The 12,488-nt window shown below is 35.4% G+C and overlaps 1 protein-coding gene across 1 annotated transcript in view; it reads left to right on the top strand.

Annotated features, from left to right (window-relative positions):
* Positions 1–12,488, top strand: part of cdi (center divider) — a 341,490-nt gene that overhangs the window by 226,499 nt on the left and 102,503 nt on the right. Inside the window, exon 2 of the mRNA XM_069848113.1 lies at positions 352–473. Within this exon, the coding sequence (XP_069704214.1) occupies positions 352–473 (122 nt within the window). The remainder of the gene's footprint in view (positions 1–351; positions 474–12,488) is intronic.

The following is a 12,488-nucleotide window of genomic DNA, read 5'->3' as shown; positions in this document are numbered from 1 at the left end:
CAAAATAACCCTAAGAAATAATAATTCGGTCATTAGTCGGTTTTCTGGAGATTCAGGAGACGTTAATTGATGCCTCGAGCAACAGAAGACACTTTTCTGTTATTATCTATTGTTATAATCAATAAATTTGCACCGAATCCTCTGTATAGAGAGTGGCAAACTTGAAAATAAGTGTTGGTTATCATAAATAATTCCCAGATTCCCGTACATTCATAGTGATTAGAGATACTTTATTTATATCATGTCACACAGCTGTTGAAACAGCAGGAAAGTGTAGTGCAGTTCGCAGAATGTAGTCTGTGATACAGGTGAGAATGTCACGTATAATACAAATCACTAATCCGTTTGCAGGTGACGCATCGAACGACCGGCCAAGTGATGGTGCTGAAAATGAATTTGCTGCGCTCCAACCGTCCCAACATGCTGAAGGAAGTGCAGCTGATGAACCAGCTATCCCATCCCAACATTTTAGGGTAAGTGCTGTTAAAATAACGACGAATACTCGCTCCTTTTCATATTTTCTTCGTACTCCACGTTTTTGTGCTTGTACTCTCTTTTTTTCCCTGCCCTATTCGTCTTTTTCTTTGTTTCCTCCCGTTCCTGCTTGACTTCCTGGTCTTATCTTCCTTTTCTTTATCCCTTTCCTCTCCGTAATTTTGTTTCGTTTCTCTTTCTTCTCTTTATCCTCTTTCTATTCGTCCTCTTGTCATTTTTCTCTTCCTCGTTCCTTCTCATTCTTTCCTTCGTTTTCTTTTTCTTGTTTTCCTCCTTTCCTCAATTTGCTTCATCTCATCCCTTTTTTCGTCGTTCTCTTCTTCGACTTCTCGTTGCCTTTCTTTCGTCCGTCCCTCTTTGCTATTTTTCTTCCTTTCCGTGTCCTCTTTCGTCTATAGGAATATTCTTCTGAGTGTCTTACCTGAAGATTCCCTCGACAGCGTTTTGTTCAGTGATTCTCAAGCTTAAGTTTTCCGTAGAAGTTTTGCTGAAAGTATCTGTGACTGATGGGCACATTACATTAGGTACATAAGGTACGTTTTTCTCTGGCCACTGTCATAGTGCTGTTGTGTTAAAAGACTTACAAGTATGAATGTGTACATTCCACGACCAGCGTCGTTACAGAAGGTTATGGAAACTGAACACGGGAAACAGGGCATGAGCTCCTCGCTTGCAGAAACTACCATTACATAAACCGGATACATCTGCGTCTCTCCTAACAATACAATTCTTTTGTTAGGCGTGTCCTTGGTTCCCACGTGTTGATAATAGACGAGCTTCTTCCACATCGAATTTTTCAGCGAACCAGATATGAAAATTGCTGTAGTGTTACATCACAAACTTGCAGGGATGTCTTTATAGTATATTTTCGAGACATCAGTACATATTTGCTACCTGTGTTTGCTCTTCTTTCTTCTATTCTTTTTCTTACTTTGTTATTCTTTTGCATTTTTCCCCTCCATTTGTTTTTTTTTTGTTTATTTTTATGTTTTGTTATTAATTAAATTTTATTTCCCTATTTATATTACCATTATCTGTGTCATCCGTTTACATTATTGTCACATTCAACTCCACCTCTTTTAATGAAACCATTTCCCCTAATATCACCACATTTCATATGCTCAACTCCACTTCTGCAGGCAAACTTCCTCTATCCTCGCTACTACCTCCATTCATCTCTTCTCCTATTAATATCTTCTCTATCTCATCTTAGATTGGTAATACGAACTCCACTATTACAAACACCTGATCCTTCTCTCTATCCGTCTACAAATAATCCATTATCTCCACCTCCATCACCATTCCGTCTCTACTTCCATTTACTCTGTCAGCAATAACACCTCTTTCACCTTCATAATCGCCTCTGTAACCACCATCACCACTTCCTCAATCTCGATTACTGCTTTCACCATAACCACCACTACTCTTTCCGCTAACGTTTCTTCGTCCAACATCACATCAGCTTACATTATCGCTTCCTCGTCCACAAACACTACCACCTCTATTTTCACTGTCGCCTCCCCATCACCATCACTGCTCCTACTCTGTCAGCATCACCTTTTACCTTTACCATCAATACTCGTTCATCTTCATTTACACCAACATCATCACCTCCTATTATTACCACCACCACCACCACCACCACCACCACCACCACCACCACCACCACCACCACCACCACCACCACCATAGCTACAAACTACGAGGCGCGTCCAGAAAGAAAGTTTCTATAGAGCCGTTTATAGAAAGAAAACACAATTTTATGGAAAGATTTATTGGAACAGATACAGCAATAATTGTTGAGCTATTTTTCAACATATTCCCCGCCGGAACTGAGACATTTATAATACCGTGGGATAAACAGAGAGGTACAGACGGCTGTCACACACTGGTTCCGATCCCAGGCCGCAGACTTCTACGACACAGGGAGACAAATATTGATCTTACGTTATGACAAACGTCTCATTTCCGGTGGAGAATATGTTGAAAAATACTCAACAATTGCTGTATTTGTTTCAGTAAATCTTTCCATGAAATTGTCTTTCTGTAAACTGTCTCAGGGAAACTTACTTTCTGAACGTCCCTCTTACAATAGTACTGTTACCTCCACTTCTACTGCTGTTATCTTCTCCACTACTCCCCTAATACGGTCTTTTCTATTACCACTACCACCTTCATTACCAGAAGACCACCTCCATTAATATCAAATTCTCTATGAACATCAGCGTTACCTTTACCACTAGCGCTGTCATAGTAATAATACTATAAATAAGATAATAATAATAATAAAGGTTAGAATTTTTAGGTGCTATAAAAATATAAAATATTTATTTTTATGTGCTGAAAACCTAAGAAATATTTTTCAAAATCTATAATATATTTTCTTTAAAAAACCAAGACTGAATGTAGGATAGGATATGAGAAGTATTAACTCGAAGTTTGCAGTAGTCTAGTCTGTGAGTGAAGAAATGTTGCAGTGGACCACTAAGGTGAAGCTTAAATTAGGCATCGTAAAGCTGCGCAGATTATCACACTTTGAAAATGTATAATTTGTAAGTTGAGGAATATTAATTTTAGAGAGTGAAATATCTGCGGAAATTAATATCATGCACAAATCTTTTGAATATTGAGCAAGTTTTTGTAGTTTTGAAGGAGGTGGGGCAGAAGATTCAACAAGTACTGTAAAAATATTGCCTAGCTGTCCGATTTTTTTAACGTTTGACAGCTGCTATGTATTTATGTCCTCTCATGAGGAACTAAACCAGCATACATCGCTGATTAGTAACATATTACACTAATCAGACTTCAGATGCATACAAATTGTTCTTTCTCTGACACATATCGTCAAGTGAGATGTCACAGGCTAAGAATGAAGACCTCGTAACTCACGGAAACCAAATTTTACAGAAGGAACAAAAAACTGTTTGTTTTTTAAACATAATTGACAAAATTATCTTTTAAATGAGAGACAGAAACGGTTGTTTTTTTTTACACTATTAACGGATGAGTTACAAGACTATCTTTCGATTAAGCCAAAAAGCATTTTTTGAAAAAGAAAAATGAGATACGCAATTTTCGTTTTTAGCCGACGATATATACAGGGTGATTCACAAAGTTGTGCAATACTCTAGGATGTGATTTCTGGCATCATTGTGATGAAAAAAGTTCATATAATCATATGTCATGTTTTTAAAATTGAGTGAGTTATGCCCTCCTGAATGTTAAACATAAACGTAGATATTATGAAGATTTAAGCATTTAAATTATTTACACCAATGATACCGGGTGTATTATACATTCATTAAAGAACATTCACGTTATTACTCACTGAAAAATCTGTATTGAAGCCGGTTTTCAAAGACCCCACCACTGTAACACATGCAGCTCCTGATGCCGAAAAAAGAGAGGGAGAGGGAGAGGGAGGGAGAGAGAGAGAATTTTATCCGAAACTGTTCATAATCGGACACATGTATATATGAACTTTTTTCATCAGACTGATGAGAGAAATCACATCCTAAAGTATTGCACAATCTTCGTGAATAACCCTGTATATATACAGGGTGATTCAGTGACTATGTTACAAACTTTTAGGGATGATAGAGAAGACAATTATGAACAACTTTCATATAGGAACCTATATCCGGAAACGTTTCGTTTGGTAGTAAAAAGCCAAGATGTGTTAGTCAATGTAACCGGCTAGATTCGAACTGAAGGCCATCCTTTTGAAGTTTGGTTTCAGACGACTTGTTTCTGTGAACGTTGGTGATTTCTCATAAATATGGCATTAGCTAGTTGTCATCGTAAATGATATTTTTATTGATTAAAAACTTTGAAACTTGCTGATATGCATTTTATTTATGGAAGAGCAAAAGGAAATGGGAAGAAATTTGCAAGGTTTCAAAATATCATTTACTTTGACGACTAACATATCATGTTTTTGAGAAATCACCAACGTTTGCAGGAACAGGTCGTCTGCAACCAAACTTCAAAAGGATGACCCTGAGTTCGATCCTAGCTGGCTACACTGACTAACATATCTACGCTTGTAACTAAGAAACGGAACGTTTCCGGACATAGGTTCCTATATGAAAGTTGTTCATATTGATGACCTTTATTAGCCCTAAAATTTTGTAACATAGTCACTGACTCACCCTGTATATATGCGTATTTCAGTTCTGTTTCTTACTTTTCAGCCAATTGTTTACTGATACTTTTTATGAACTTTATCCCATAGTGTTTTATTTAATATGTTCGTAATAATTTTGTTTCCGTAATTTAATTTATCTTCCTTGTTGTCTTCGTATGTAATCAGCGTTCACATCGTTATGTTACAATGCGTGCAAATTATGTTTTACTTTTTACTAGTATTTACGTCTGCCTTCGGTTTGAAGGGTTCGTGTCTCGAAACATGAAAGGAAACGGATGTGTCCCTCTGGTGTGCGTTTCCCTCAATACGTACAATAGAATCGCTCAGATTTTGAAAGTAAGAAGAAAATTAGACATCCACACGCGAGAGAAGTAGTGCGTGCACATATGCAAGTTATGTGGAGCATTCATTACATTCTTAAGAAAATAAAACGTCCAGCTATTGTTGCGAATTCCTGTTTACAGAATCGTATTAGGTCTATCTCACTGACTTCGAGTGATCTATACCGTTGCTGTTTTCTTACTCTCCGCTTAGGTTTTCGCCTTTTGTTACTGTTTGGCAACCGTCTTTAAGTATTTAATTTTCAAACTAATAATAACTTTAGATATAGACTACAGTAAAATCTGGGTTGTACATAACTGAAGGGAAATGATTTAAATTACGCACAACTCAGAACTGACGTATAAATAAGATTTTGATATAAGGTACCAAAAATTTTCAATTGGCAAGGAATAAGTTTAACAGTATATAGAGAGCTGGGATTACTTAATTATTATTTTAACTTGTCCAAATGTATTTTAATTTTAATGGGTTGAAAATGACTATAATTTTAATGTTTAATATAAATGCTCTGTATAATACATCATCTATGAATTTTTTATTATTCACGAACTCAGACTTTAAGATATCGATGGTGTTTGGGTAAAAGGATTTAACCCTCATTTAAAAAAAAGACTTTTTTGCTGTAATTAGTGTAAATTACTTAAATTTTAATTACAGAATATGAAGGTATGTTTTTGACAGTTATGTTAACATTCCTTTATATAAGCTAACTAATAAATAATCATTTATTTATTCATTCATTCATTCATTCATTCATTCATTCATTCATTCATTCATTCATTCATTCGCAGTTTTCTGCCCAAGAGCAGGTCTTTCGCTACAAACCCAGTTTTCTCCAATCTTTCCTATTTTCTGCCTTCCTCTTTGTCTCCGCATATGATCCATATATCTTAATAATAATAATAATAATAATAATAATAATAATAATAATAATAATAATAATAATAATAATAATAATATGTCAAAATCGTTTATTTGTGGGATAAGCCCTTTTACCTAAACACCATCGATATCTTAAATATTATTTTTATTTTATTTATTATTTTATTTTTTATTTCATTTTATGTATATATATATATATATATATATATATATATATATATATATATATACATGAAGAAGTCAACATGATTAACTCCACTTTTGGTTATTTCAGAATTTCTAAGTTGGCAATGTATTAAATTGACCATATTTTCAGTGGTCAATGTGATTAACTCCATAGTTCAGTAAAAAGCCCACAGAATGCAGTATTCTTCTTGACTAACAGGATTAATTATGTGTATTTAACTTTAACCTTGAATATCTCAATCTTTGGAAAAGGAGTTAATCATGTTGACTTCTGAACGCCTCATATATATATATATATATATATATATATATATATATATATATATATATATATATAGTAGTCGTACAAACCTCTTGCAATTTCAGTTTTTGTTGTGTTAGTGTTTGCCTCAACTTATAAAATAAGTATAACTTTGTCTTTCATTTACTGTCACATATGATTGCTAGACAGGTACTGTGTGGCCTCCAATTGTTTTTAAATCTTTGGAACATGTTCCGTGAGAAAAGTGATGAGCATGGAACATGGCAGCTCTGTATTCGTCTGGATTGTGTGGGTTTGCTGCCTTATCGGTACATGTCCCTTAACCTTGAGATCACTGATGTAAAGAGGCAGTAGTCTTCACTGCCATGGCTTACACGTTCCCCGTATCCCGCAGATGATCTTGAGGATTGTGGGAAAATTATTAAAATGTATTCAAAATCATAATACAGATCTTGTGAAGTTAAAATGAGACTTTATTACGTATCGAGAAGAACAAGAAAGTACAATTAAACTCTGTTTTAAAAAATTACTAATTACAAAAGTAAATTACATACAAATCAGTTACGTACAATTCAGAATTAATTCATATATAATTAAATGTAATTTTGCCACGTTTGGTGGATAATTACTCACAAACTAGAACTGTGTGTGACTGATTATGTATAACCCAGAGTTTACTGTATTACATTGAAATATGTCAATTAACAAAAAGTTTATTAATATATATATTTTTTAATTCTTATAATATTTTCCCTTGTCAAGGTTTGGCCTTTTTACCCCTTCAGATAGTTTAAAAATAGTAAATTATGTTTTATTTAATGACACTCGCAACTGCCGAGACTATATTAGCGTCACCAGTGTGCCGGAATTTTGTCCCGCAGGAATTCTTTTACATGCCAATAAATCTACTGACATGAGCCTGTCGCATTTAAACACACTTAAATGGAATCGAACTGGGCCAGGATCGAATCCGCAACCTCGGGCATAGAAAAACACTCTAACGACTGCGCCACCCACGCCGACTCAGTTTAAACTTGATATACTTCATAGATTGGACATACTTGACGAAAATATATCGATATGGCCTTAGGACGTTGCCGGGCCTCCACTTTACACAACACAGGCCATCACTATGACAAAGGATAAAATATATCTCTACCGTAGGCAGGATTCGAACTCATACCGTGACTTCCACGCAGTGTCAGAGTTGCTGTACTTACACGTTGCATGATATGTAAACTGTACTGTTACAGATATGCTCAGTTTCTACTGAATACATTTTGCCTGGTGACTGACGACATTAGGAAAGGTTACTATTGCATCTATTGTTTCAAGAGAGATATTTCTTCCCCATTCAGCATTCAGGAAAAGAAATACCAATGCAATCAAGAAATGTTACCAATTTCTCCCCGATGTTGGTTAGCGATATACGAGTACATCGTAGTATTACAATGGTCTTGAAGTTCCACAGGGGAAAAGTCTCGATTCACTCTGCCTTTGAGAAAGAGCTTCAGAGGCTGCCCTAGTTACGGACTTAATCAGCAATAAATCCACCGGCGCGCTATGTCGAAATACACCAGGTTACCAAAGCAGAAATAGGGATAACTTGCTTCATCTGCGGTTCTTGCGTTACACACAAAAATCGTTTTCCTTTCTCATTTTTCGAAGTAGCTATGCGAACAAAATTAAAATAATGACGCAGAATAAATATATTTCGATATTTTCACGCAAATACACGTCTTCAGCATCTTCGATTGCGCAAGAATTATTTTCACCATGCAATCAATGTTTTCTTTTATGTGTGTTCTGGCTACACAGAGAGTAATAATATTTAAATTAATTTTTTAATTTGTCTCTCCAGCCATTTTTTGCCTATATAGGTGTCTATTACAGCTGTTTTATGATATAATTTTCTGAACCTTGTTGAAAATTCAATTTGCACTTTTGCCCCCCCCCTTTTTTTGCGATTATGATGAATCCTGTTCTGAGGTTCGGGCACCTATTAGATCAGATTTCGTTCGCCCCATATGGTAGGTTGACGTGAGTATCGAATGACGGCGAAATGAGCTCAAGAGTCCATCGCCGAAAGTTACCTAGAATTGTATAGGAACACGTGTGACGGATTCAGATAAATGTTATGATAATCTGAATGGATTCACCGTACGTGTTTCTTATACAGTAGATTTCAGATTAGTTATTTGCAATTATTTTTATTAGCCGCGCTTCTTATATTATGATCTATTATATAGGCTACAGCCACAGACTTAAGGCGGTACATTTCAGCAATTTCAATAATTTTCATTTTTGTCTTGTTGAAGTCCTTGTTTTTGAGCCATGTGTCAATGTAGAGATTGTTACACTTTCATAAAATTTAAGGATATAGTTCTTTTTTGATATATAATTCTTTTTAGTTTGGATCGTCTTACCACTATTTGATCTTAGGAATTGTGTGTGTGGATCATTAGAAACGTTTTGAAACACGAGAACCTGGTGACAATAAACCATTATGCTACAGTAGTCATGTCAATTGATGCCCATAGGCGCAAGCGTGCGCTTTAGATCTCAGGAGAGCCTGAGCGCTTTACAGTGGAAAGGAAAGAGACAGACGAAAGAGGTAGTACGGTACATGCCGCTTGGTCGAGCTATGTACAGGGATGGCCAGCACTGATTCAATAGATAAAGGGAATAGAACTTATTAAAACTGTATCCCTGTTAATTTTTATATTTGCCTGAGAAGTATAAGTGCATTATAAGAATGTAAGTTTTAATTTTAATGCTTATTTTTCACAAGTTTGATTGTTTTATTCAAAAGAAATATTTTCTCAACTTTTCGTATAGAAAAGTGAAATCTTCAGGTATAGGCCTATTTATTTAGTAGCCTTACAGAATGTTTTCGTAAATATAATATACCGTATATACGTATTACTGAAGATAGTGTATTGAAAATTTTGAAAATATTCGCATGGAAATTGTTTGTAAGGAAATGAATTAACAAAGCAACTACTGTTACACCATAAGCAAAAGATACGTGCCCATGTGTTGTAAAATTGTCGGCTCTATAGCTTCAGCAGATTTCGAGAAAATAATTTAATATTCTCACAAATATCACCTTAAAAGCATAATGCGATAAGCGTTTTGTTATGTAATATTAGTTACACTTAAAACAGATACAGTACCTAGGTAACTTTGCTTTGTACTGTAATATTGTTTTGATTAGTTTATTGATTACTTTTGTAAGGCTAAAGATACCATCAATATAAATTCCAACTTATCATGTCATACTCAATCTCTTTCTTTGGAAAATCACTTTCTTTATGAATGATGTGCTTCATCCACTTAATACAGTATAATATTATACTACTATGGAATTTAAGTGAATATTCCTTCTTAACTCTCTATTATGTTATTAAGATTTAAAACACAAGTGCAATATTAAGAAATCAGTGTTAGTACTTTTGTTTTACAGACAATATAGATAATATTAAACAGAAAGAAGCCATATAAAAATAGCGACATAAACTTTCACGTTCCGTTTGAAGTTTGTGCACCACTGTTTTCTTAATCCAACAGGTTGCTTATTCATATACACAACCCTTCCTCTTTCCATACTTAGCGCTTGCTGCCCGCGCACGTCAAGGTCGAAAAATGCGCTTGCTTTGACATCACTGTGCTACAGTATAGTCCCATTCTTTGGTGTCTTTCTCATAACAAATCGAAGACTGACGGATCATTCAGCTTTGTGCAGAGCTGTTAAAAAAATATTAATGTGGTTGTGTCATAGTAGTTTAATAGATATTGAGACAGATGACTTTGTACAATTTTAAAACTGGCTTAGGAGTACCCTGAGGATAAGGGGCTGGTCTCTTGATGCGAGACTGCACTCGGACGTGGGTTCGAATCCTGCTTGGGCTGAATGCTGATTCGTATTTTTGCAACGTCTTCCCCAACTCTAAGAAGAATGTCAGCTAATCTATGGCGAATCTTCAGTCTCATCTCTAAAAAATTCCTTCTTGTTGTCGTCAATTCTACGACATTACTTATGTGTATATAACCTCACAGCTGATAGAGCGCCGTTAAATAACATATTTCAAAAAGTGGACTAAGGGACAGTAGAATTGAGGTTTTACAAAAAATGGTCAAAAAATCAGTTTTCGGTTCTTTGTACGAAAATGTTCCTTGGATAGGTAGTTGACAGTAAGAGGTTTCTTGCATCTGCGTCTTCTTTAAAGTCCAAGAGCGAGTTTTGTATTATGTGAATACTGTATCTCTTTTCACAAATTTGCCTTTTTCTCGAAAATACATTTTTGATGTTTAAAATGCTTCATGGGCATGCACTTTTAACGAAACTCAATGAAAATATGTGTATGTGTCCATGCATATATAATCTGAAATCTGGTGTTGAGAAATGTTAAATATCTTGAAAATTAGGAGCTGAAAATTGTTCTGTAAATAACAAAATTAACCTGATATTACGGGTTTTTCGACATTGAAATATTCCCGTGAACCAGGATCCCATAACTATGAAAAAAAAAATGAACTTGCTGTATTGTGTTGTATTGTATTTAGGGTAAACTGTATAGTGATTGACCACTTAAGCTAATGAATAATAAAACAATGAAATAGCGGAAAACAGTGGTAACTTATTGAGAGAATTTTAAAGGCATTGGGTCAAGTGAAGATTCAGAAACAAATCAAAATCAATAAACAAAAGAAAAAATAAAATTTTAATGCAAAGATAAATTAAATAAACACAACAAGTCCACTTTTACAGTTATTGACCGTCTACTGCACAGTTATTGACCACACGCTTATTAGTGATTGACCGTCTACTGCACAGTTATTGACCACACGCTTATTAGTGATTGACCGTCTACTGCACAGTTATTGAATACTCATTTATTAGTGATTGAACAACACATTTTCACAATTTTCACTTTTTTCTTGTCTGTTTCGTTTCTCTTCTTCTGATCTTTTTCATTAAGAACTATTCGCCACCGGCGTAGCTCTGTCGGCAAAGGTGTTTGCCTGCCGATCCGAAGTTTCGTTCGGGCGCGGGTTCAATTCCCGCTTAGGCTGATTACCTGGTTGGGTTTTTCCGAGGTTTTGCCCAACCGTAAGGCAAATTTCAGGTAATCTATGACGAATCCTCGGCCTCATCTCGCCAAATACCATCTCGCTATCATCAATCCCATCGACGCTAAATAACCTCGTAGTTGATACAGTGTCGTTAAATAACCAAGTTAAAAAAATAAGAAAAGAACTCTTCTCGCTGCCTTTTCTTTCATTTCTTATTCGCTTCCTTTCTTCTCTTGCCTCTTCTTCCATTTTTCTCTTTTGTGCCTTATCAGAAGTAAGTGTGTGTCATTTCTCTGATGTTATTACAAATGGCTTCACCCAGCACTGGACGAGGACCAAAGAACACTTTTCCTTCAACGGGATATTTGTTTCTGGACGCTAAGGTTGCTTTTAGGACACCAAACTTCTTGGCAGCTTCATTTAAATCAAATCCACTGCGGACAGGTTCTGTAGCGTTTCGTAAAGCTTCCCCTGTATAATGCACTTTACCTGGCTTAGGCATTATAATATAGTATCAGTCCTGTAAAAATCCCCATCATTTAACCGATAACATATATAGAATTGAAGCACATTGGTCATTATTCTAACAAATAATTTATGAACGACCAATCACTGTAGTTTGCGGACATACACTTTATAGTGATTGACCATGGGGCATTTTTATGTCATATAAAAACTTTTACAAAATAATATTCTGTGGACGGAAACCTTATACCTTTTCTCACACTGTGCGTGTAAAAACGAGCACCAGAATTTATGTATCCTTTGCAGAATAAATAAATTATTGCGTGCATTATTCTTAGCAATTTCTCTAGTTACTTACACTCGTTTAAGTTCAGTTGCATTTCCAATCGATTTCAGTCCTCTCAGACAACAGACACTAACTCAGTGGGATGAACAGCGACAACTAACCACAAATAAGGGTTGTTACTAGAGGTATATGCAGCAAAAAGTGAAATCACGATCGTGGTTTATTCACAATATACTGAAAAAAGGAACCGGTCAATCACCGTATACTGGTCAATAACTACCTAGTTTACCCTATTTACGTTCCATGGTATTCGTACATCGCTTCACAGCTAGAATATGGAACATGTC

Source organism: Periplaneta americana, chromosome 15, assembly GCF_040183065.1.
Source record: "Periplaneta americana isolate PAMFEO1 chromosome 15, P.americana_PAMFEO1_priV1, whole genome shotgun sequence".
Lineage (NCBI taxonomy): Eukaryota > Metazoa > Arthropoda > Insecta > Blattodea > Blattidae > Periplaneta > Periplaneta americana.
This window is presented reverse-complemented; position numbering and strand designations above follow the sequence as displayed.